Here is a 25047-nt window from a genome sequence, read left to right as displayed (position 1 = left end):
GGGGAGGGGGCCCAGAGCTGCTTCAAAGAACCCGGATTCCAGAGTGATTTAGGGGCTGGAGGGGAGGCCTCAGAGGCGCCAGAGAAAGAGAGAGGGGTGGGGTGGGGGTGGTCTCGTGTTTGCACCCATGCACACAGAAGAAAATGAGGAGGAAGTGTGGAGAAACAGAGCAAGGAGGCAGAAACAGGAAGGGCATGGCTACCTAGAAGCCAGGCCCACCCACATCCCATGTGCACCCAAGAGCTCTGAGAAGCACCCAAAGCGGGAAAATGACAAAGCCAGCCCCTGGCCACCCATGTGCCCTGAAGATGGGTAGGACCAGGAGAGCGAGAAGATGTGGAAATCCAGGGTGTAATAGAGAGAAGCTGCCGCTAGCGTGCTCTCTGGTCATCTCTGCCTGCCACGAAGGAGCGGTGTGACCTTGGCCAAGGCTCTGCGCGGCTCAAGTCCCGGTTTCCCCGTCTGTAAATCTGAGGGGAAGCATTTGGATCGCCAGCTTTGACCTTCCATAGAATCAGTCTCCAATAGCCCTGCTTTCTACACCTCCCTCCCTCTAAGGCCCACATTAAGCAGGAGCCAGACTTTTCTCTCCATCGTCCAAAGAGAAACAGGCTTGGAAGAGCAGCAAGAAGCTGGGCATCTTCTGGCCTGAAGGAGGTGGGGGTGATGCTCCCCTCCTTCCCTGTGCCAACCTCCCCTCAGGAAACTCAGCTCCCAGCTCCCAGTTCCATAACCTGCCGCTCACCCCCATCCTCCCAACCCACCCAGACAGGGGTTGAGACAGCGGCAATGCCAGAGTAGCTCAGGGAAGCCCCACTAAGCCAAACCAGAGCTGGTTGAGCTGCAGACCGCAGCCTCCTTGAGAGCACACCTCCTCCCAAATGTTTATTTTAAAAGCCTCCCAAGCGTGAGCTCTTACTCTCCCTCTTACTCACCCCCTCAGCGGCCCCACAGGCCTGGCTGGGCTGGACTCCAGGAACCTCTCCGGTTCCCGGCTAGAAAGCCAGTGTGAAAGTGAGAGCAGGGCCTGACCCCCAGGCCTGACCCACCACCTCCACGCCTGGCGCCTTCCCCCAGGGCCCAGGCTTAGACTGAGGCCGGGCCCTGTGTGAGCCAGAGGGTTGAAGCTTTGACAGGGGAGTGAAGCCTTGCTCCATGGGGACCTGCTGGGAGGGTTTGGGGTCATAAGTACTGATTCCATTTCTATTCCTCACATCTGGATTTAGGCTAAAAAGCCTGCTTCCTGGCCTTAGGGCGCAAGTCCACAGCAGCTAAATATACCTGTTTACTTCCCTCAAAAGCCCGACTTGGCATCTCCCCAGACCCAGCTGTCTGCCTCTTCCATACTCAGGCTCTGCCTCTCTTAAACCACAGCCCCACCAGACCTGGGCAGCTCTATCCCGGGAGGCTGGCCGCCCTGCCACCTTCCTCTTTTGTCCACAGGCCTGGCCCAACCTAACTTCAAATACATCTGGGGTCAGTTGCCTGATTTAGCAAATAAAAATACAGGGCGCCTAGTTCAGTGCCATTTTCAGGTAAGCAATTAGTCGGTTTTTTTAGTATGTATGCCTCATGCAACAATTGAGAGACATGCTAAAATAGTACCTGCTGACCGGGCGCAGTGGCTCAAGCCTGTAATCCCAGCACTTTGGGAGTCTGAGGCAAGAGGGTTGCCTGGGCCCGCAGGTTCGAGACCAGCCTGGGCAACATGGTGAGATCTCGTCTCTTCAATAAATCAAAAAATTAACCGGGCGTGGTACCGCGCGCCTGTAGTTCCGGCTACTTGGATGGCTGAGGCAGAAGGATCGCCTGAACACAGCAGGTTGAGACTGCGGTGGCTGGGAGCGTGCCACTGCACTCCAGCATGGGCGACAGAGTGAGACTCCAACTCAAAACAAAAACCAAAAAAACAGTACTCGCTGTTTATCTGGAATTAAAATTTAACTGGGCATCCTGGATTTTGTCTGACAAGCCTGATTGTGAGAGCATCAGGAGGAGTTTAACCTCTAGGCCTCCTGTTCAGCTAAAAGGTAAACTGAGATTGGATCTAAAGGCAGTCATGGTCCCCATAGTGGAAGGGGCATGAACTTGGGAGTCGAGCTGGATGAGAACCGCAGCTCTGCAGCTCAAAACTGGAACCTTAGGCAAGTGACTTCTCAGTTCTCTCACCTGTCAAATGTAAGTCATCAGACCTGCCTCACGGAGCTGTTGAGAGGATTAGTTGACATGAGGCCCAGAAAGTTTGTTTAGCATGAGCCCCGGTGTGATTGCAGTGATTCTTGTGATTTCCCGGGTTTTCTACTCACAGTCCTCCAACGCTGGGGGCAGGGCTCTCAGTTCACCATATGAGGCCAATGCCTTAATCCTCTGCCAGGCTCCCTGTAAGCCCAGGATTTGCTGCTCCAGAAGCTAGCCCTTATTAATAGGCATTATTCTGATTCGGCCTTCTACCTTTACAGGTCAATAAAGATAATTAATCAATTCTAGTCACTATGCCTTGTGCCCTCACTCTCTGCCAAGCCTGTGCTGAGGGCCTTACTTGTGGCCCTCACAGCACGACAGTGAGATCTGTTGGTGTGTCCATTTCATAGCAAGTGATACTGAGGCCGAGAGAGGCTTAATAAGGATCCATAGCTAAGTGGTGGCACCAGGATTTGGATCCAGATCGCCTGCCTCCCAAGCCCATGCTCTGAAGTTCTAATGATGTTATATATATATATATATATATATATATATATATATATATATATATATATATATACACCACCACCACCACCCCCCACCACCCCCACCCTGGGCTCAGGACCCTTGTGACTCTCCAGGGACAACAACCATTGACTGAATCTCCATTACATAGGAGACTCTTTGTGGGAAAACCAAAATCCTGCCCTGTAGTCAAGGGCAACGGAAAGAGATGGAAGGAGCCTTGCATAATCAGAGTGTGTTGTCTCTGCTGGGACGGTTCACACTCACGTTGCTGTTGAAGGCTGGTATGTGCCAGGCCCAATACTCTATGCTTTTTTTTTTTTTTTAATAGAGTCTCGTTCTGTCACCTGCAGCCTCAACCTGCTGGGTTCAGGTGATCCTTCTGCTTCAGCCTTCCAAGTAGCTAGAACTACAGGCACACGCTGCTACACCCAGCTAATTTTTTGATTTATTGTAGAGACAAGGTCTTGCCAAGTTGCCCAGTCTGGTCTCAAACCTGTGGACTCAGGCAGGCAATCCTCTCACCTCCGCCTCCCAAAATGCTGGGATTACAGGCATGAGCCATCATGTGTGGTGGTACTCTATGCTTTATGGTATCATTTAATCCTTACAACAACCCTGTGGGGTCCCTATCCCCATTTTCTGGGCTGAGGAAACACAGGTTTAGAGATGGAGCAAGTTGATCAAAGTCACAAGGATAGCGGTAGCTAGAACCCACTCTATGCTATCCCCTTCCAGAGCTAGTCTTGTAAACACCACTCTCTCTATCTCCCCATGGATTCTTCCTTGTTCACTCCCCTCTGAGAAGCCTAGGACCCCAATCACTTTGCTGTCCCTTAACCTGGCTTCCAGTCCTGCAATCATGAGTCCTCTCACACCAGCTGAAAGGTCTGGAGAAACTATGCAGGTTGATTTCCAGTTTCCAGGCATCGTGCTATGGGATGCACCCCAGAACCCCAGGTCTCCCATCCCACCACACACGTTGACACCACTCACCACTGGCGGAGGCCAAGATCATGGCTTGCAGCATCTCGGTGTCAAACTGGTTGTTGGGCCAGGTGCCAGTGTCATCGCCATTTTGGGAGCTGGAGAGAGAGTGGAATGGTGAGCACGGTCCCCCAGGCCAGCAGCTCATGACCCTCCTGTCCTTTTCCAGGGCTTCCAACTCTAGTACCCAATGCCTACCTCGTGCCCAAGGCCTGCTCTTTCGACAAGGCAGGAGATGCTTATACAATCCTCAGAAGCCAGATCCCCACTGTTCAGTCCCCCAAACCAGCTCTCTGCTGCCTTGGAGGCATTTTAGGCACTGTATGCCCTGGTCCCCTGAGAGCATGGCTTACTGTCACAGTGAGGGAGATCAGATCCTCTCCTGAGGACTCTGAAGGGGAGAAATGGAAGAGAATGTTCCAGCGTCAGAGAAAAAGGTAGGGATCTAGAGGGAACCTCGCAGGAGATGTAGGAAGCCCTAAGAGACCCTGGAACAAGGAGAAAGGAATTTTTTTTTTTTGAGTTGGAGTCTCACTCTGTCACCCAGACTGGAGTGCAGTGGCCGCTCCCGGCCACCGCAGCCTCGCCTGCTGGGCTCCGGCGATCCTTCCGCCTCAGCCTTCCGAGTAGCTGGAATTACAGGCACGCGCTACCACGCCCAGCTGATTTTTTGATTTATTGTGGAGATGAGGTCTCGCTGCCCAGGCGAATCTCGAACCCGCGGGCTCAGGCAATCCACTCACCTCAGTCTCCCAAAGGCGCGGGATTACAGGCAAGAAAAGAATTTTTAAAACACAAATCCCATCACTTCAGCGGCTTCCTAAGCCCTCAGAAGAAACTCCACAGGCAAATAAGAACATGGTTCTCCTATTTTACAAGACCACCCCCAGTCTCACTTTCAAACATGCTATCATCAAACCTTTTCTGAGGCATTTCCCTATTTTTTTTTTCCCCTTGGAGTCTAACTCTGTCACCCAGGTTGGAGTGCAGTGGCATGCTTATGGCTACTGCAGCCTCAACCTGCTGGGCTCAGGTGATCCTTCTATCTCAGTCTTCCAAGTAGCTGGAACTATAGGTGCGTGCCACCACACTCGGCTAATTTTTTTTTTCTTTTGAGTCGGAGTCTCACTATCACCCAGGCTGGTGTGCAGTGGCATGCTTAACAGCCACCGCAGCCTTGATCTGCTGGGCTCAGGCAATCCTTCTGCCTCAGCCTTCCAAGTAACTGGAACTACAGGCGTGCATCACCGCCTGGCTAATTTTTTGATTTATTGTGGAGATGAGGTCTCACCAAGTTGCCCAGGCTGGTCTTGAACCCTGGGCTCAGGCAATCCTCTTGCCTCTGCCTCCCAAAATGCTGTGATTACAGGCTTGAACCACCGTGCTGGGTGTTGGCTAATTTTTTGACTTATTGTAGAGACAAGGTCTGCCATGTTGCCCAGGCTGGTCTCAAACCCGTGGGCTCAGACAATCCTCTCGCCTCCGCCTCCCAAAGTCCTGGGATTACAGGTGTAGGCTACCACGCCCACCTGTACTTCCCTATTCCTTAAGCTCCTTCTAGCTGTGAACCATGGGCAAGTGGTGTTCCCTAGAATGCCAGTCCCAAACCTTTGCCTTGGTAACATGGGTGAAATTCATCAGAGAGGATCCCTAAGCCCACCCAGGCTGAGTCAGTTGCCTCTGCTGTGCTCCCACCCTGGTGGCTGCCCCATGTGGCACTAGTCAGCTGTGACTGTGGTTGCGTGTGTCTGCTTCCCCACCACATTGACCTCATGAGGCCTGGACTGTGTCTGCCTGTTTCCTACTGAAGCATTTGGCAGGAAATCTGTCACCTGGGTCTGATGGAGGCTTTTAAAAACTGTATGCATTGAAAGAACAGGAAATGATTCTTACTTTTATAAAATACTAAACTATAAAAGAACCTAAGGAATTTTAACTCAACTTGGATTTTTCCCATAGTGACAATTTCCATGCTTTTTATTTTGGAATTTTCTCTTTCTTTCTTTTTTTTTTTTTACAGCAGAAGCAAGACTTTAATGACGGTCTTGCAAGATTGGATGTCTGATGGGGAGGCACCTATTTTGGAATTTTCAAGAATCAAATCATTTCAATTTGGGCCAGGCATGGTGGCTCAGGTGGCTCATGCCTGTTATCCCAGCACTTTTGAAGGCCAAGGCCAGGGAATTGCTAGAGCCCAGGACTTCAAGACCAGCCTGGGTAACATAGCAAGACCTCATTTCTACCAAAAAAAAAAAAATTACCCAGGTGTGGTGACCTGTAGTCCCAGCTACTTGGGAGGCTGAGACAGAAGGCCTGCCTGAGCCCAGGAGGTTAAGGTTTCAGTAGTTGTGAGCGTGCCACTGCATTCCAGCCTGAGTGACAGAGTGAGACTCTGACTCAAAAAAAAAAAGTTGCAGAGGAAGAGGGAAACAGCCCTGGACATGCACAGTCTGCCCATTAAGTAACTGTTAGCACCATCTGACACAGGGAAGCTGTTCCTCAATAAACTTACTTGTTGCCTGAATGAATGGGAAGAGACTAGTGGAGTTAAGTCACCATGAGGCAAGAAGAACTTGGCACCCCGGGAAGGACTGCAAGGCGGGTCTTGAAGTCATGAAAGTGTGTGTGTGTTTGGATGTGTGTATATGTATGTATATGTGTGTACGTGTATCTATGTGTGTGTGTGTGTGTATGTATGTATGTGGTTTATGTGTATATGTTTGTATGTGTGCATAAACATGTCTTTTGTCATGGTAGGTGAACACAACCAAAACCTTCTTTACAGTTTTTCCAAGGTCTGTTCCTGCCTACGATTTCTCTGGAACTGGGATTTCCCATCTCTAAGCAGGTGGACTCAGTCTAAGTCTCAGACCAGACGCAAAGCAGCTGTGTGTCTACACACAGCTCTACACCATCAAATGGAAAGTTAGGGTTGGCGGGGCAACAGGAATCTCGGTCCTCCTTCCCCAAAGCAGGAAAAGTTGGAATTATATCCATTTAGTCAACAAATACTTAATGAGCAATTATCATGTACCAGACACTGGGCTAGGTGCTGGGGCTGTAACTGTGAACATGACAGAAACAGTCCATCTTTAGGGTGCACATGGAGAGGCTGATAGTAAATAATGACACAATAAATTCATTGCAGTTGTGTCACGTGCCAAGGAGGCACGGAGCAGGGGCTGCCAGAGGGTATCAGGAGAGTCCTGACCTAGTCGGGGTTAGGGAGCTCAGCCAGCTTGGGCTTCCCTCGGGAAAAGACAGTGAACTTAAATCTGAAGAAATTATCCAGGTCATTTGCAGAAGAATGCCAGCAAATACATGTAGAAGGAATGATAGAATATCGCCACCTGTAACCACCCTGTACAAGCAGATTCAGGCGAGGATCATCAGTGACTATTAAAATAGCAAAATTGCGTGAAGGCTTGCCCCACAGAGTATCACCCACAGGTTACTTATTAATCGCAAATACTTAAAAATGTCTTCCTAATGGAGAATTTGGGGACACCACTTTCACCACGTGAACATACTTCACGTCACTGTCAGTGGGACACACAGACATGAAACGATTCCCAACACAATGCCGTGGGAAGTGCCTCATCACACATGGCGGGCTCTCACCAAGACTGTCCTGCCTAAATCTAGCTGTGAGAAAATGACCGGCAAATCCGGATTGTGGAGCATTTTCAAAGGTAGGAAGGCTGTTCTAGGTCAAAGGAGAGGAAAAAGACATGGCAAGCAAATGCAATTTATGCTGCTTCATGGAATCTTATATTTAAACAACAACAACAACAACAACAAAACAAGATACAAATGACCAGGGACACTTAAGAAAATCTGCTAGTGGACTTTGTATATAGTATTGTGTTAAATTCCTCAAATGTGATAATTCCTTTGTGGTTATATGGGAGAATGATATTGTCCTTAGGAGACATATTCTGAAGTATTTCAGATGTTATGTCCACAACTCTTTTTTTTTGAGTTGGAGTCTCACTCCATCACCCAGGCTGGAGTGCAATGGCACACTCATGACCAACGCAGCCTTGACCTGCTGGGCTTTGGCGATCCTTCCGCTCGGCCTTCCATGTAGCTGGAACTAAAGACGCACGTTACCGCGCCTGATTAATTTTTGATTTTATTGTAGAGATGGGGGGGTCTTGCCAAGTTGCCCGGGCTGGTCTCAAAAATGTAGTCTCAGGCAATCCACTCGCCTCAGTCTCCCAAGGTGCTGGGATGACAGGCTGAGGCACTGAGTCTGGTCCACAGTTCACTTTCAAATGGTTCAGAAAAAAGTGTGTATGTGTTTATGTAGAGGGAGAGAGAATGCAAATATTAACAATTGCTAAATCTAAGTAAAAAGATTAAAAAGTATGTACTTGAGCCGGGCTCGGTGGCTCAGCCTGTAATCCCGCGATTTGGGAGGCTGAGGTGAGTAGATTGCCTGAGCCCGCGGGTTCAAAACCCATCTGGGCAACTTGGCGAGACCTCATCTCTACAATAAATCAAAAAATCAGCCGGGCGTGGTAGCGCGTGTCTGTAATTTCGGCTACTCGGAAGGATCGCCGGAGCCCAGCGGGTCGAGGCTGCGGTGGCCGGGAGTGGCCGCTGCACTCCGGTCTGGGCGACAGAGTGAGACTCCAACTCAAAACAAAAACAAACAAACAGACAAAAAAACGTATGTATTTGGACTAGGCTCAGTGGCTCAGCCTCCCAGCACTTTGGGAAGCTGAGATGGAAGAACTGCTTGAGCCCAGGAGTTCGAGACCAGCCTGGGCAACTTAGCAGAAGAATAGATGCTTTCATCATACTATCCATTCATCTTTTTCATAGGCTTGAAACATCTCAAGATAAGAAATTGAGGGCAAAACTAGTTACTTAGGAGAGATGTAGTGTTGTGGGAGAGAGCTTTTCAGGCAGAAGGAGTGATAAGCCCCCAGTCTCTGAGGCTGGAAGGCACCTGATGAGTTCAAAGGACAAGGGGAGGCTGTGACTTGGTTGTATCCCGAGAGCTCTGTGAAGGGGCTGAGGTGCTACAAAGGGAGTTGTTGTGATTGGACTTAAGTGTTTAAAGGTCACTCTTGCCTCTGTGAAAGGCCCTAGAGTGAGGGCTCCCCTAGAAGGACAGGAGCCTCTATCACCTCTATCTCTATAAAAATCCGGGAGTCATTCCCTCCAGCCTGGCAGTGCTCTGCCTGAGGAGGCAGGGCTGAGATGGGTGGTCTTAGCCCAGAAGGGGCCTAATGGGATCAAGTGGGGAGAGAAGGACTGGGGCAGCAGGGAGGAGGACTCTGGGGCTGTCAGAGAGGTAGCACGGTCAGATGCCATGGGTTAAGAGGATGCTCTGTCACAGTGGGCAGTGCTGTTGAGGGAATGAAGGTGAGTGGAAGGGTCAGCCTGGAACCGTAACGAGCCGGACTGCAAGGAGGGTTCCTGGGAATGGTTGAAGGCTGGGGCCAAGCAGGTGGGCAGGCTGCCAACTCTTCCCAGCCAGGCAAGAGCTAAGTGGAGGGGGAGAGACTTCTTTTTGAACCATTTGGCTTCCTATTCTCTGGGTTACTGGGCTGACTGGGTAATATATTTATCATCTCTTTCATCCTCAGAATAAGCATTATGATTATCTGCAGGTAAGCATTATGGTTATCTCTATTTTCCAGTAGGTGCTGTGAGGCTCAGAGAGGTTAAGAGATGGTCCCAAAGTCACAAATCCGGTAAATGGCAGAGCTGCATCCTGAAATACGACCTCCAAGCCTGTGGTTATATACACAAGAACACACTGGGCTTCAACAGGGAGGACTTGGACCCCCAGCAGCAGATATCAAAGACTCTTCCAGGATGTGGAGAATAGTGGAAAGTAAAAACGGAGGAGATGAACTATTTAACTGACCACCTTCCAAGCACCCACTATGTGCCAGTGCCTGTGACAGGCCCTAGAATTTCAGGAATGGTAGCTACAGTCCTGCCCTGTGGAGCCTGTATTCTGGTACCCTGGGTATGTGTGTGGTGTGTGGTGTGATATTCCATAGGCTGGGCTATAGTAAAATACTCCCTGCTTAAAAAAAAAAAAAAAGTGAGGCCGGGTTCGGTGGCTCAGTCTGTAATCCCAGCACTTTGGGAGGCCGAGGCAAGTGGATTGCCTGAGCCCGCGGGTTCGAGACCCTCCTGGGCAACTTGGCAAGACCTCGTCTCTACAATAAATCAAAAATTAGCCAGGCGTGATCGTGCACGCCTGTAGTTCCAGCTGCTTGGAAGGCTGAGGCGGAAGGATCGCCGGAGCCCAGCAGGTCAAGGCTGCGGTGGCCGGGAGTGGCCACTGCACTCCAGCCTGGGCGATAGGGTGGAACTCCGACCCAAAAAAAAAAAAAAGTGAGAAATCTGGGCAAATCACCCTGACAACAGCCTGTATTTATTGTGTTAAAATGTAAAGCATGTGTATTTTTTATGCAGCGAAAGCCTATTGGTGTTTAAAATATATATATGTATATACATATATTCATATGAGAGGCTACTATGAAACAATTAAATGACTTTTGAATAATTTTTATTGACATAGAGAAATCCTCATGCTATATTGCAAAGAAGGAAAAAAGTGTACAAGACTGATGGACAGTATGACCTCAATTACTATTATTTTTAAAAACTGGTAAAAGCCAGGCTCAGTGGCTCAGCCTGTAATCCCACGCCTTGGGAGGCTGAGGTGAGTGGATTGCCTGAGCCCGTGAGTTCGAGACCCGCCTGGTCAACTTGGCAAGACCTCATCTCTACAATAAATCAAAAAATTAGCCAGACGTGGCAGTGCGTGCCTGTAGTTCCAGCTACTTGGAAGACTGAGGCGGAAGGATCGCCAGAGCCCAGCAGGTCGAGGCTGCGGTGGCCGGGAGCAGCCGCTGCACTCCAGTCTGGGTGACAGAGTGAGACTCCAACTAAAAAAAAACCCGAAAAAAATGGTAAGAAATACCAGTTCCTGGGAATAAAAGATTTTGATGTGGAAATCAAGTGCCATATAAAAGTGTCAGCGAGCTTGTGAGCAATTTATTTAGGTGAATCAGACTTTTATTATATTTATTTTTTATTTTTTTGAGTCAGAGTCTCACTCTGGTTTTGTTTTTGTTTTTGTTTTGAGTTGGAGTCTCACTCTGTCGCCTAGAATGGAGTGCAGTGGCACGCTCATGGTCACCATAGCTTTGACCTGCTGGGCTGAGGTGATCCTTCCGCCTCAACGTTCCAAGTACCTGTAACTATAGGTGTGCACCACCACGCCTGGTTAACTTTTTGATGTGTTGTAGAGACAAGGTCTCACCATGTTGCCCAGGCTGGTCTCGAATCTGTGGGCTCAGGCAATCCTCTTGCCTCTGCCTCCCAAATTGCTGGGATTATAGGCATGAGCCACCACACCCGGCTGTGAATCAGAAACTTGTGCAGGTTGTTTGACTACAAAAAGAAAAAAGTTTAGAAAGATATATATATAATTGTTATCAATTTAATCAATACATTAAAAAAAAAGATGGAGAGGAAAGCTTTTACATTAAAAGAGCTTAAACTGAGCTTGGTGGCTCACGCCTATACTACCAGCACTTTGAGAGGCTGAGGTGGGAGGATCATTTGAGCCCAGGAGTTTGAGACCAGCTCTGGGCAATATAGACCCCCATTTCTAAGGGAAAAAAAAAAAATCTTCAATTAGTATAAAATGTGAACCCTATAAAAGAATCATCTATTAAAGATAATAAAGACCCAGATGAAAGTATATGATGTCTGAGATTTGTTTCAAAATTATCCAAGGTGAGGATGAAGGTGGGATATAAGTGAAACAGAATAGGGCATTAGTTGAAGCTGGATGGGGAATCCTACAGGTTCATTATACTGTCCTCTCTACTTTTGTATAGATTTGAAATTTTTCACATTAAATACAAAGTTAGTGGTGGTTCTCTCTAGGTTGTAAGGTGACAGGTGGGTTTTCTTTAAATTATTTTTTCTACTTCTTGTGTTTCTTTCATGTGCATGTATTATTTTATAAACAGAAAAAAATTAATTTGCGATCTGTTTGTTGAATGACTGCTCAAACAGAGAGAATAGGACAGTGTCTCTCAGAGGAGGAAGAATGGAAGGGGATCCAGAGTAGGGAAATGGTCGTGTGGAACCATCAGAGGAAAGATCAGATTGGGACCAGAGGAAGCCAAGTGGAGACTCCTCTGTGCAGGAACCCGCGGCAGGGCAGGGCCTGCGTTACAGCCTGAGAAGGGGAAGTGGCCTTGCGGCTCAGAGCTTGAGACGGCAGCTGCTGGGATCAGAAGCCAAAAGGATGACCTGGGAAGGACAGGGCAGAAGGAGCAGCATGTGGCAGGGAGGGACCTCAGAAGTGAGTTTTTCCTTTGTCTAGGCGGTGTGACCCAGGCTAGCTTGAAGTTGAGCCAGATTTACTGAAGAGCTCAACACTAGTCCTTCTCTGAACTTGGCGCGCCTGATCAGGTGAACTGGAGGAAGGTGGGCAACAGGGTAGGGAGGGCTAGAACCAGGGTTAGACCAAATAAGAACCCTCCCTTCTTCATCCCCTCACTGCAATTTGCTCATCAAATGGCCACAAAGAGAAAACTTCTGTCATCCTGGAAAGCCTCACCACAGGGCTTTTGCATATGCTCTTCCTCCCATCTGAAATGCTCTTCCTTCTTTCTTCAGCTGGTTAATTTGTATTCATCCTTCAGATCTCAGCACAACTTCTCCTCCTGGAGGTCCTCCTGTTCGAAGCCAAACCCCTACTTTTGCTCTCACCACCAGGCACTGCTCTTCGTAGCACTTAGGATAGCCCAGTCTTACATTTATTTTTGTGATTATGTGGTTAGTCTTTGTCTCCCTCAACACAATGTAAACTCCTTGAGGGTAGAGACCATGTCTGTTTTATATCTCCCACACCTACAACATTGCCTGGCCAACGGAAAGCACTTACTAGCCATTTGTTGAATGAATGAGGGAGGAAAGTTAAAGTGGCTGAACTGGACCTTTTTTTTTTTTTTTTGAGTTGGAGTCTCACTCGGTCGCCCAGACTGGAGTGCAGTGGCCCCTCCCGGCCACCACAGCCTCGACCTGCTGGGCTCCGGCGATCCTTCCGCCTCAGCCTTCCGAGTAGCCGGAATTACAGGAACGCGCTACCACGCCCGGCTGATTTTTTGATTTATTGTAGAGATGAGATCTCGCTGCCCAGGCGGGTCTCGAACCCACGTGCTCAGGCAATCCACTCACCTCAGTCTCCCAAAGGTGCGGGATTACAGGCTGAGCCACCGAGCCCGGCACCTGAACTTACTCCTTAACACTTACTCCATCTTGGCCACTTTGGAGCTGCTGAATGAGAAATGTTTGTTCCATCTCCCACAAGTTAATAAGGAGAGAGAGAGATAGAGATAGAGAGAGAGAGAAAGAGAGAGAGAGACAGTGACAGTGTGTGTATGAGCGCTCCTGTGCCTTCTCCTCCACCTCTTCAAGAGCTCACATGTATTCCAGGCCACTGAGCCTCTCACTTGATGAAAAAAAACTTGAGATAAGGGTAAAGTGCTCACCCCAGAGGGCACAGGAGAGGCCACTAGTGGAGCTTCCAGGTTCAACAATGAATTCTGCGTAGGCCTGTGTATGGACTGGGGTGAAAGTAGGCAGGGCAAACATAAATTGGCCAGAATATTGCAATGTCACCTCTTCCTAGAGGCCCCCCCCATTCACCTCCCAATACACTCACATTGCTCTCTTCTCAGAACTTATTATGATTTGTAAGAAGATGTTTTCTTGGTGTGTTTTGATGTCCATTTTCTGTCTCCTCTGCTGGCCTGGAAGCCTATGAGTTCAGGGATCATGTCTGCTTGTTCACTCTTACAGTCCAGTGTTTAACTCAGAGCCTGGCTCATAGTAGATGCTCAAAAAATATTTGTCGAATGAGTGAATACATGAATGACTTAGTGGATAACCTATGGGAAGGCTGGCAAGGACAGCAGGAAAAAGGGAGGCAGCTGGGGTCAAAGGTGGGGTAGGGCCAATCCAGGCCTTCTCATCTGCTGCTTTTTAGGGGCCTCTTAGAAGTGATTTGCATTCCTAAAACCAGTGACAGGACTGTGCCTGCCCAGGAGCTGGAATCTCTGCCATACACCAGGGTCTCCTGGGTCCTTCTGGCAGAAATGTTTGATTGTTGGGGGAGAGGAGAGAGGATGTCCAGAAGCTCAACATCTGTAGCCTCTTGGCAAATGTGGGTAACAAGTTCCATCCAGGAGGCAGGGGAAGGTGGCCCAAGCTCCTGCCTCTCCCTGGGCTCCCTGTCTCCTTCAGGCTCCAGACTTCTAAAAGGGAGGCCTGGCCCAGAGCCCATCCTACTCCCCTCACACCAACCAAAGGCCTTTTTGCTGAAGTCCTCCCCCCAACACACACACCCGCAGGGGGTTCCTGTCTTAGCAGGAATTCATCCTCGATGGAAACGAGCAGCTGGGGCTGCCTGGATGGGAGGGCCGGTGTTGTACAGCCACGATCAAAGGCTCTGTGTGTGTGTGTGAGGGGCAGGGACAAGGAGGGGGTGGCGCATGTGGGTGCTGGCTTGCCCACAAGTACAAAAAAGGTGAGAGAGACAGAGCCTCAGAGAAAAAGACAGGGTAAAAGAGAGACAGAGAGAGAGGGGGGGGGGAGAGAGAGAGAGAGAGAGAGAGAGAGAGAGAAAGTAAGAGAAAGAGGCTGAGGGGGGCGGAAAAAGGCAGACCACAGACAGAGATAGATACACACAGACAGAGAGAGAGACAGAGACAAAGAAAGGGACACGAAAACAGAAATAGCGAGAAACAGAGAGACTAGAGACGGAAGAACAGAGGGGCTCTAGGAAACAGCAAAAGGAGGAGAAACAGAAAAGAGGTCCAGGACGAGGTCCAAGACGAGGCAGAGACAGAAAAGGAGAAAGAGACGGAGTCTAAAGAAGAGCCACATTTATTATTTCATTCCACATTTATTGAGCACCCACGCCATGGTAGGCACAGTGGGAGGCAAAGTCAGGCAAGTAGACACCGATGGTAGGCACTGAGGTGCAGCAATAAAGACAGAAACGGAGACAGAGATAGAAGGGAGGAGAGGCAGAGACTGCAAGCTGAGATAGAGACCGAGGGAACGACACAGAGAGAAGAGAGTGGCAGAGACCCAGGCTACAGAAAGAGGGGACAGAGCCGTGGAGACTCCACCCACAGAGGAGGGGCAGGACTAGGAGACCAGCCCTGGCCCTGAGGGCAGCTTTCCTGCTCCGGCCCTGCCCAGTGTGCTGCCCCCACGCTCCCCACAGCCACCTGAGCGCCCGCCCCTCTTCCTGGCTCCCCGGGGCAGGCTCTGGAGGAGGTCCTGACTGCTAACAGCCTCCTCTTTCTCCCCCTCAGCCCCACGTTTCTCTGCCTGAAGCCCAGGTCAGGTCAGGACGGAGCCCAGTTCAACTCAGAGGAGGGAGATTAGGCAGCAGATGGTTTAAAAGAGCTCCCCTTCACCCAGAGACCAGTTTAAGACCCTCCCTTGGTCCCACAGAGCCCTCAAGGGATAGGAAAAGGTGCGGGTGGTAGGGAGGGAGGGGGACGAGCCTGTGAATCGAGCTTCCAGAATGGTCAGGATAGGCACCTCTTCCTCTGGTCTGTGTGCTGTTTCCCCATACACCAAGACCCCCCTGAAACCTCGAACTGAGGGAAGACGCCTTTTGCCGCAAATGCTGAGCCCTCCTCCCGTCTCCTCCCACGTCATCACTGACTGAGAAAATGCCGCAGAGAAGAGGGTGGGCTGGAGAATCAGTCACCTACCCGCTGGTGCCGGGTCTCTGGGCCTGAGAGAAACGCCAGTCCGTGTTGGGCGGAGCTTGCTGTGGAGAAAACAGAGGGAAAGGGGCTGAGTATCCGAGAAGTCAGAATGGCACCCGGGAGGGAAGGAGGGGAGGGACAGAGAAGAAGATGGGCTAGGATGGGGGAGGGGCAGCCTCATCTCCAAAGACAAAGGACATCTCAGGTCTCAGAGGTCTGATGTACCCTTAAAAAAAAAGGGCAAATAACATTTTGTTTGACCACAGTGAGCAAGTCCAGATTCCTTTGCTAGAGAAATGGTCCCCTCCTCCCTGCCCCCAGAGTCAGGACTTTTGAGCCCCAGTTCAAGGGCTGAAGGCATCTTCTGTGGAACTGGGAAGGAGTGCAGAGAAGGCCCTCAAAAGCGGCAGAGGAGGCTTTTAAGTGAGAATCTCACTAGCCCTAGAATGAATTTATTCAACCTCTCAGCTGGGAACAAAGCAGCCTCTGCAATAAGATGGCTGCTGCTCCGGGTAACCCTTTTCCTGCCAGGGTGTGCAGTGACACATTCAAAAGGACACCCCCTCCGGGCCCTTGGCTCTCAAGGATCTCTTCCCACAGCTAAATACATTATTAATTTAGGAGTCATGCCAGACTGGGCCTTTGCAGGGCATCCAAGCCCCGGGACACTTCTCACCCCCAGAACTCTGTGCCAGACAATGGTCTGAGAGGAGAACAAGGCCGCTCTGTGTGAGATAAAAATGGCTGGCACGGAGGCGGGAGGGATCAAGCACCCACAGCCTCCAAGGCGGGAGGGATCCAGCACCCACAGCCAACTAAGTCTCCAGGGCTCCCAAGAGGCTGATCAGTAGCCATCTTCCGCGGGGCAGAAGCTGTGGGGTGCTCCCCAGTCACTTCCACTCCCAAGCCCCTCCCCATCTTTCCAGGGGTGTATTTCCCCTCACACACTCTCATGGAGCACTCCTAGAGCCACTGCCTCACACTTGCTCCCAGGAACAGAGAGTGTGAGCATCTCAGATGACTCTAGGGAGAAGGAAGACCCGGGACTGTCAATGACTCACCCTACAGCTCATGGGTGGTAGTGAGGTGAGCAGAACCCTGAACGGTAGCATCCCAGGTGTATGACGAGTCACCAGCACCGTTCTGGGACGGCCATGGAGAAGGGCACAGGGACAGCCAGCCCTCAGTCACTGTATTCTCAGACACAGCAGAGTCTACATGGAGCTGCAGGGGCCCCAACTGGAGGAGAGGGAGCGGGGCAAAACTCAATCTACATAAGGAAAGCGGTCCAACTTTGTTCAGAGAGGGTTGCTCTGGGATGAGGCACCCCATAAGTCTTTTCTCCATATGTTAGGTCCTAAAAGGAAAAGAACCCCACCCTTGCCCCATCCAAGCAGAGACAAACCCTCTCTCCTGTCTCCTCAAGCTTGTACAAGTTCCAAGTGCCAAGAAGTTAAACGCACACATTCCGGAGTTAGACCCGGGTTAGACTCTATCACTTGCTCTGAACTCGAGCAAGTCACTTGACCTCTGTGAAACTGTTGTGAGACGGGATGTCACTTCCTATCCAGCAAGACTGCTGGGAAGAGCAAATGAGATGACCTGGTTCAAGTGGAGTGAATAGCCAGGCTCTCTCAGTCAGCTGTCAGAATCACCTGGGAGTGTCTCACAATACGCTCCTGAATCAGTAGGGGCAGAGTGAGACAGATATGTCTTGAATAAAAGCTCTCGGGATTGTGAAGACTTGTGTTTGTCACTGCTGTGGTTTCCCCACACCTAAGGACGTCCTGGCATCTGGCAGCAGCTGTGGTTTTCCAGGTGCCAGAGTCTCAGATACTTTGATTGCCTGCAAAGTCCTGACTCTGGATCGCTGGGCACACTGTGGTCACGACGGAGCCGAAAGCCTACCTCTGAGCGTCCAGAGCCAGGGGCTCCAGGGTTCCCCTTCCCGCGGGAAGAAAAAGGCGCTGGTGCCACGGGAGTCCCAGGCCTGCTGGCCCACAGGGGCCGACCCGCGCGCGCGCCCAAGGCCGAGCCCTGCCGCGCCTTGGGCCACAGGGCATCTCTGCTCGCTCGCCTGCCGTAGGCTTCTGGGCTGACGGCGACTTCTCCCCTCCCCCGCCGTCCTCAGCAGGAGCCCCGGGCCCAGCAGGACCTCAGGCCCGTGGCCCTAGAGTCCTGTCCGCCCCGCCTGCCGCGCCCAGAGTCGCTCTAGCGCCCCCGGCGCCGCAGGCACTGCTCTGGGCCGAGAGGTTGGAGGGGCCTCCGGAGTCCTAGCCTGGCCCCGGGAGGCGGCGACCCAGGCCCTCACGAGGGCGCGCGCCATCAGCGGTGAGGATCTCCAAGTCGGCGGAGGGGAGCTGTGAGTGGGCCGGGACAGCCCGTGGGAACCTGGCAGCGAGCGGGTAGCAGCGAAAGCTGGAAGACGTGTGGCTCAAGGGCGAGTCGTGTGTGCGTGTGTGTGCGTGCGTGCGCGGGTGTGTACGCGCCGCGCGTCGGAGAGGCGCGGCGATTCCGCGCACCAGGGGGCCCGTGGGTGCGGGCTGCAGGAAGGACACGCAGAGCCCTGAGCGCACACCCAAGCCCTGTGCACGGATGCGGTTGGTGCTGCGGGGATAGGGAGAGTTGAGGGTAACAGCGAGGTCACGGACTGTGAGAGTTGGGGAGAAAGAAACCCAAGAGGAAATCTAAGATGGGCGGAGCGCGCCTAGGAGGCTGGCTGCAGGGTGGACCTGGGACCGCCTCCACCCTGGACCCCCGACACCTGCGGAGCTCGCCAGAAATTCACCGGAAACTAGACAGGGCCCCGGCCTTTTCCGAGCGTGGGGGCGGGGGTCGACCCCATCCCCCCTCACCCACAATCGCCACCACCTCCCGGTGCTCGGAGCCCCGTCCCCGCCTCGGCCACTGCTCTGGTTCCGCGCAATCAGTCCAGGGTCTCCAGAACCGGGTGGGGCGCAGCCCCGGGGCCGAGCCAGCCCAGGGGAGTGGACGCGAGTTCAAAGTCCCTCGCGAGGACGGCGGCTTCTCCGGTGCCGCCCCCAGGGGTCGCCCCGGCGGCGCCCAGCCCCTCACCTGGCTCCGCTCCCGCAGCGTATTGCAGCGGGACCGGACGGCGTCAGGCTCCAGCGCCAGAGCTGTGGGCTGCTGAACGCTGAGGGGTCTTAGAAAAGTGAAGTCACTGCCGTCCGAGGCCGGCGAAAAGCACGTCCTGTAGCAATGGCTCTGCGAGTCCGTGGGCCGCAGCGTCACCTCCATGTACTTGAGCGTGCCGTCCGCGCTCACCTGCAGGTTGGGGCTGGACTGCTTGTAGAAGTTTCGGGAGGGCGAGTCCTGGCGCCGGCAGCACCGGCCCCCACCCCCGTCCCCGCCCCCGTCTGCGCTCCCCTGAAGGCACTTAGCCGACAGAAAGGTGAAGGTGACCAAGGATAAGAGACTGACGGCGGCCAGAGCCACAATGAGGTAAAGGGTAAGGTCTGACTGCTCGGGAGGGTGTGTGAGGAAGTCACTGGACTGGGGCATTTCCTCGGGGTCCTCATCCTCCAGAACCAGCAGCACCGTGGCTGTGGAGGAGAGTGAAGGGTCACCGTTGTCCCTCACCAGGACCACCACCTGCTGGGTGTCAGAGTCGCCCTCCAGTAAGGCCCGGGCTGTGCGCACCTCGCCAGTGTGTGTCGACACCAGGAACAGTCCCGGGGCTGTGGACTGTGGCAACAGTGAATAGGAGAGCCATGCATTGTGGCCTGCATCAGCATCCACGGCTGTCACCTTGGTGACCAAGGAGCCCGGAGGAGCAGAGCGAGGGAGACGCTGGGGGGCTGAGTGTTCCCGGCCTGGCCGCGGGTGCAGCACGGCTGGGGCGTTATCATTCTGGTCCAGGACGAACACATGCAGAGATGTGTTGGCGTGCAGTGGGGGCGAGCCAGAGTCCCGAACCCCCACCACGACCTGCAGCATCTGCAGCAGCTCATAGTCAAAGGTACGCTGGGCAAAGACCCGGCCGTCCTCAGGGTTGACATACACGAAGGAGGAGGCGGGGGCTCCCTGAACCTGGTTTCCTACGACGGAGTAGGTGAGGCGGGCATTGTCCCCAGTGTCTGGATCTGAGGCAGCCACAGTGCAGAGGAGGGAGCCTGGAGGCCGGTTCTCTGGGATGTAAGCAGTGTACAGCTGCTGGGCAAAGTGGGGTGCATTGTCATTAACATCTGAGATGTTGAGCCTGATGGTGAGCTGCTTGTGCAGGGGAGGCGAGCCGGCATCGCTGGCAAGCAGCTCGATGATGTAGTAGGGGGTGGCCTCCCGGTCCAAGGGCTGGCTGGTTAGCAGAGAGTAGTGGTTCTCAGAAGGCTTGATCTGAAACGGCAGGTCCGGGGAGATATCGAGGCTCACTTCACCATTTCTACCCGAGTCTCGGTCCCGCACATTAAACAACCCCACTACTGTGCCCACTGGTGTGCTCTCCAGGACAGGATTGACCAAGGAGGCCAGTAACACCTCTGGGGCATTGTCATTGGCATCCCCCACATCCACTTGGATCACACAGTGGCCCTCCATGGCTGGCTGTCCCTGGTCACGGGCTCTTGCATGAATCTCATAGAAACTTGACTCCTCAAAGTCTATGGGACCCAGCACATGGATTGCTCCACTGTTAGGGTCTAGGCCAAAGAGATTCCTCACTGCCTCCGATGTATGGTCTCCAAAAGAATAGTCTAGTTGGCCATTGGTGCCCTCGTCTGGATCAGTGGCATTAAGGCGGAGCAGCAGTGTGCCAATGGGCGCGTTCTCTGGGAGTCCCACCCGGAGAACAGAGGACTGGAAGGCCGGCGCATTATCATTGACGTCCAGCACGATGACGGAGATGAGGGTGGTCCCCGAGCGGGCTGGGGCACCCCCGTCCACAGCAGTGAGCACCAGCTGATGTCGTGCCTGGGCTTCACGATCCAACTGCTGCTCGAGCACCAGCTCTGGGAACAGCTTCCCATCTTTCAGGGTCTTCACGTTCAGAGAGAAGTGGCTGTTGGGACTGAGAGTGTAAAAGCTCACAGTGTTGGTGCCCACATCTGGATCCTGGGCACTGTCCAGTGGGAATCGTGCCCCAGGTGCCGCTGACTCTGAGATGCGCATCTCTCGCTCAGAGGTGGCAAAGCTAGGAGAGTTGTCGTTGAGATCCAGGATCTCGACCTCTACACGGACCAGCTCCAGGGGGTGTTCAGTCACCACCTGCACGGGCAGCAGGCAGCTAGTGCTGGCTCCACAGAGGCTCTCCCGGTCAATCTTGTGATTTACTGCCAGAGCACCACTCACCAAGCTCAGGGAAAAATAACGCCCGTTCTCCTCGGAGCCCAACCGCAGCCGGCGGCTCAGCAGATCTGTCACCTTTAAGCCCAGATCCTGAGCCACATTCCCCACCAGCGTTCCCGGCTCAGACTCCTCCACCACTGAGTAACGAAGCTGCCCAGACACCCAGCCCCAGCAGCACAAGGACAACATGCACAGCACTTGCCATTTCCCAGCGAGCTGTGGGGGTGTCTTGGGCCCCATGGCCCAGAAGTCCCTTCCTGGAGAGGAACTCTGTGCTGTCCTGTCTCCAAGGTAGACCCGGGGCTTGGGATGCAGCAGCTGAAATCTCTTATGTCTCCTTCTAGCCTCTTAAAAACTGCTCCGAGGTTCGCCTGCCTGCAGCAGTTCTTCTTAGTCACCGAATGGCGGGGGTGGGTGGGGGGGAAGGGGAACTGAATTTGAGTGGAGCTGGGGAGCTGGAGGAGGAGAGGCGGGCAGGAAGAGCAGATCTCCCACCTCAGCTCTGAGTCTCATTGGCCAAAAAGTCCGCTTGTGCTCAACCAATTATGAAGTCTCCTCAGTCCTAGAAACCTTAGGAACACACGCTGCAAATCTGTGTCACGGAAGCCTCCTACCTTCCCTCTCATTTCGTGCTGCAGGTTGATACAGCCCCCTTGGCAGCAAAGTTTGACAGCTCAGATGGTGCTCAACAGGAAGACAAAGTGGTACAAAACTCCTCAGCGTTCTGGCCCAGCAACTTCCTGCGTGACTTCAGAAGCTTCCACCACTTTGCTTGAACCAACATTTTGTCCTTCTGGGAGAGGCAAAGCCCATGTGTTCCCCCTCCCTCCCCCATCCTGCTGAATGCTGCTGAGGCGAAAGAAAAATTTAGTTAGGACCCTGGAAAGTCTTGCCCTGACTCTCCAGCAATGCTTTGAGGAAAATCTCAGTGTCAGCTGATGGCCACAGGACTTAAGCTTTTCTGACATCCCAGACTCAGTATATGAAGTGAGTGTCACAGCTCGTGGGCAGGGGGAACATTTCTGGGGCTGAAACAGCTTACCTAGAAGGGTGGCTAGAGGTCAGGCATGGGTGGTCTCTAGGCTTTAGGGTTTCACCAAATTTAGGAGAACTCAAAGACTCCCAGAGTGGTTGTTCCTATGAGTCCTCAACCGTAAACCAGTTCTCTGACATTGATTTCACCTACTGCTTTTTTCCAAAGAGGTATGCCCCCCTGTTTCCAATGGACAGTATCTAGTTTAAACCCCATAGCAACTTGACAGGAGTCCTAAAGACCCGGACCAAAAGTTCTCTCTTGTCACTTTGGTGTGCCCCTCTGCTCCCAGGGTTCTCTCTTCATTTTACTCTCTGCTGTGTGTCAAATAAAGTTCCCTTTACAGTGGGCTAGGGAGTACTAGAGATTGTGGGACAAAGACTTCAGTCCTTTCCAATCCAGTGGAAAATGGTAACCTAGAGTTAAGGTACTTCAGAACCTGACCCCCTCATTCGGGAAGAGTAGGGAAAGCGGCTGTCTGGGGCCAGGTGATTGCCCGGCACACTCTCCTCTTGTGCACCCTCACCTTCCATGCCCCCACAGCCAGCCAGCATGCTTCCACAATCGCCTGGCTCTTGATCACCAATTACTTGCACTTCTTACTCTCAGATGTGGGCATAACGCACCCCCAAGTGCTAACTACGCCAAGCCCCTGGTTAAGTCACAAAACACTTCTAAAGCACGGCATCCACCACACAGTTACCACTCACGAAAATGGTGACATCACTCTGGGCACTTACAGAGAGGCCAGCACTCTCTAGGACATGGCCCAGCCATATGCCTGGATCGGAACAACCCTCCAGCACTGGCCGAGCCTGCAAAGGTCTCACCTCTAGCCCATAGAGAAGATCAGAGGGTGGGCAGCTTGGGCGAACAGGCTCCCCTGCCATAGGTGCACTGGGTGACTTCACCATCATGAAGCTATCACTCCGAGTGGGCGCAGAAGCCAAGGGTGTACAGCCATGAGAGTGGCCTCCCACATCAACAAACTTGATAGGATCATCTGAGCCTAGCTGGATTCGGAGGATCCCATTGGAAGGAGGAAGCCCCTCCCTCCTTCGAGATCTGGTGAGACAGGCACAGGTGCCAGCAGGAAAGCAGGTGACTCCGCAGGCAGCCCCACGCAGACACTTGGAGAGCAGTGCCACGAACGAGCCGAAGGAGACGAAACAAATCGCCACTAGGGACACAGCCAAGTAGAGGGTCAGGCGGGATTCTCCTTCTCTTGGAGCTGAAGATTCTCGAAGATCCGGGACAACTGGATGAGTGTCTTCCTCCAGGGACACTAGGAGAGTGACAGAGGTAGAGAGTGGCGGGCTACCGCTATCCTTTACCACAATGACCAGTTTCTGTGGCGGGAGATCGGCTGGGATGGGAACAGCCGTCCGTACCTCCCCCGCATATCGAGAGACCGCAAACAGGCTGGGGTCTGGGGCCTCCAGAAGCTGGTAGGAGACCCAGGCATTGTAACCCGAATCCAAGTCCACAGCAGTCACCTTTGTGACTAGGTGGCCAGCACCAACTGATGGCGGCAGTGCTTGGGGACATAACGAGCCAGGCCGGGCCCGAGGGCGGAGCACAGCTGGGGCATTGTCATTGAGGTCCAGCACGAACAGGCGAACTGTCACGGTGCTGCTGAGGGGTGGGTTGCCCCGATCCCGGGCCTGCACCTCAAACTGCAGTGTCTGCGTTTGCTCATAGTCGAAGGATCGAGTAGCGTGGACAGCTCCCGTCTGGGGGTTCAGAGAGATGAAGGAGGAAGCTGACACATCTCGGTTTCTGGGCTCTAGGAGAGAGTAGGAGATAAGCGCGTTCAAGCCAGAGTCTGGGTCAGAGGCTGCCAGGGAGCAAAGCAAGTCCCCGGGGCGATTGTTCTCAGGAACAAACACCTCGTGTGACCTCTGAAAGAAAGAGGGTGGGTTATCGTTCACATCGGAAACGTTGAGGAAAATAGTTCTCTGGGTGCTCAGAGGAGGGCTCCCAGCGTCAGAGGCAGTGACCATGATGTCATAGCTAGATTTGGCCTCTCGATCCAAGGGTCCAGCAGTCACCAGGGAGAACTGGTTCCTGAAGGCGGACTTGAGGGCAAACGGCAGGTGGTCAGGGATGCGGAGGCTCACATCCCCGTTTGACCCGGAGTCCGGGTCCTGCACACTGATGAGCGCCACCACGGTGCCAGGTTCTGCGCTCTCGGGGAGGGTTCCGAGCTCTGAGGTCACCGTGATGTAGGGGGCGTTGTCGTTCACATCCAGGAGATCCACTCGCAGGCTGCAGTGTTGCTCCATGGCTGGAGAACCCCCGTCACGAGCCCGCACGTCAAATTCGTAGTAATTCTCGCTCTCGAAGTCCAGCGGCCCCAGAAGGGTCAGCTTCCCAGTAGTGGGGTGCAGGCTGAAGAGGCTTCGCACGCGATCAGGGGTGTGACCACTGAAAGAAAAGGTGACGTTCCCGCTGGGACCCAGGTCCGGGTCCGAGGCATTGAGCTGGATGAGCACCATGCCGGCCGGGGCGCTCTCCAGCACGCTGATCCTGTAGCTGGGCTGCTGGAAGGCCGGGGCGTTGTCGTTGACGTCCAGCACGGACACGCGGAGCTCTGCGGTGCCAGACCTCGGGGGGTTCCCTCCGTCCACAGCAGTCAGCACCAGGCGGTAGTCCGACTGCTTCTCGCGATCCAAAGGCTTCTCCAGGAGCAGCTCTGGGACCAGGCTGCCGTCGCTGCGCTTCTTGACATCCAGCGCGAAGTGCTCGTTGGAGCTCAGTCTGTAGCTGCTGATGGAATTGCTCCCCACGTCTGCGTCCTGCGCCTTTTCCAGCGGGAAGCGCTGTCCTGGAGGAGCTGCCTCCCCAATCTCCAAGTCCAGCTGCTGCCGCGGAAACCGGGGGGCGTGATCGTTCACATCCACGATCTCTACCTCCGCTCGGTACATCTCCAAGGGCCCCTCGGTGACGAACTCCAGGGGCACGATGCAGCTGGCGCTGAGCCCGCACAGCGCCTCGCGGTCGATGGGGCTCTTGATGAGGAGGGCGCCGCTGTCCAAATCCACTCGGAAGTGTCTTTGGTTCACCTCGCCGGCGACCTGCAGCCTGCGAGCTGACAGGCTGTCCGTATCCAGCAGGAAATCTTGGGCGACATTTCCGACGAAAGTCCCTTCCTGTGACTCCTCTGGGACCGGGTAGCGGATCTGCCCACGGACGGAACCCAGGTGGCAAAAGAGGAACAAAAGGGTCGCCCCCCGC

At 53.2% G+C, this 25047-nt stretch overlaps 1 protein-coding gene across 6 annotated transcripts in view; it reads right to left on the bottom strand.

Moving 5' to 3' along the window:
- LOC103269876 (protocadherin gamma-C5) overlaps positions 1 to 25047 on the bottom strand; it is an 83891-nt gene that overhangs the window by 4221 nt on the left and 54623 nt on the right. For 4 of the 6 annotated variants that reach the window (XM_008067426.1, XM_021717276.1, XM_008067424.2 and 1 more), the window contains 2 exons: positions 15480 to 15538; positions 3703 to 3791 (listed from right to left, as the gene is read on the bottom strand). In XM_008067426.1, coding sequence (XP_008065617.1) covers positions 3703 to 3791; positions 15480 to 15538 — 148 coding nt within the window. Of the gene's footprint in view, positions 1 to 3702; positions 3792 to 15479; positions 15539 to 18551; positions 21239 to 25047 lie in introns of those variants that run through there. The other 2 variants (XM_021717274.1, XM_008067429.1) reach the window with 2 other exon arrangements.

The sequence above is a fragment of the Carlito syrichta genome, unplaced genomic scaffold, assembly GCF_000164805.1.
Source record: "Carlito syrichta isolate Samal-C Ts95f unplaced genomic scaffold, Tarsius_syrichta-2.0.1 Scaffold309624, whole genome shotgun sequence".
In the NCBI taxonomy this organism is placed as follows: Eukaryota; Metazoa; Chordata; class Mammalia; order Primates; family Tarsiidae; genus Carlito; species Carlito syrichta.
Note: the sequence above shows the minus strand (reverse complement) of the source record. Positions and strands in the feature narration are given on the sequence as shown.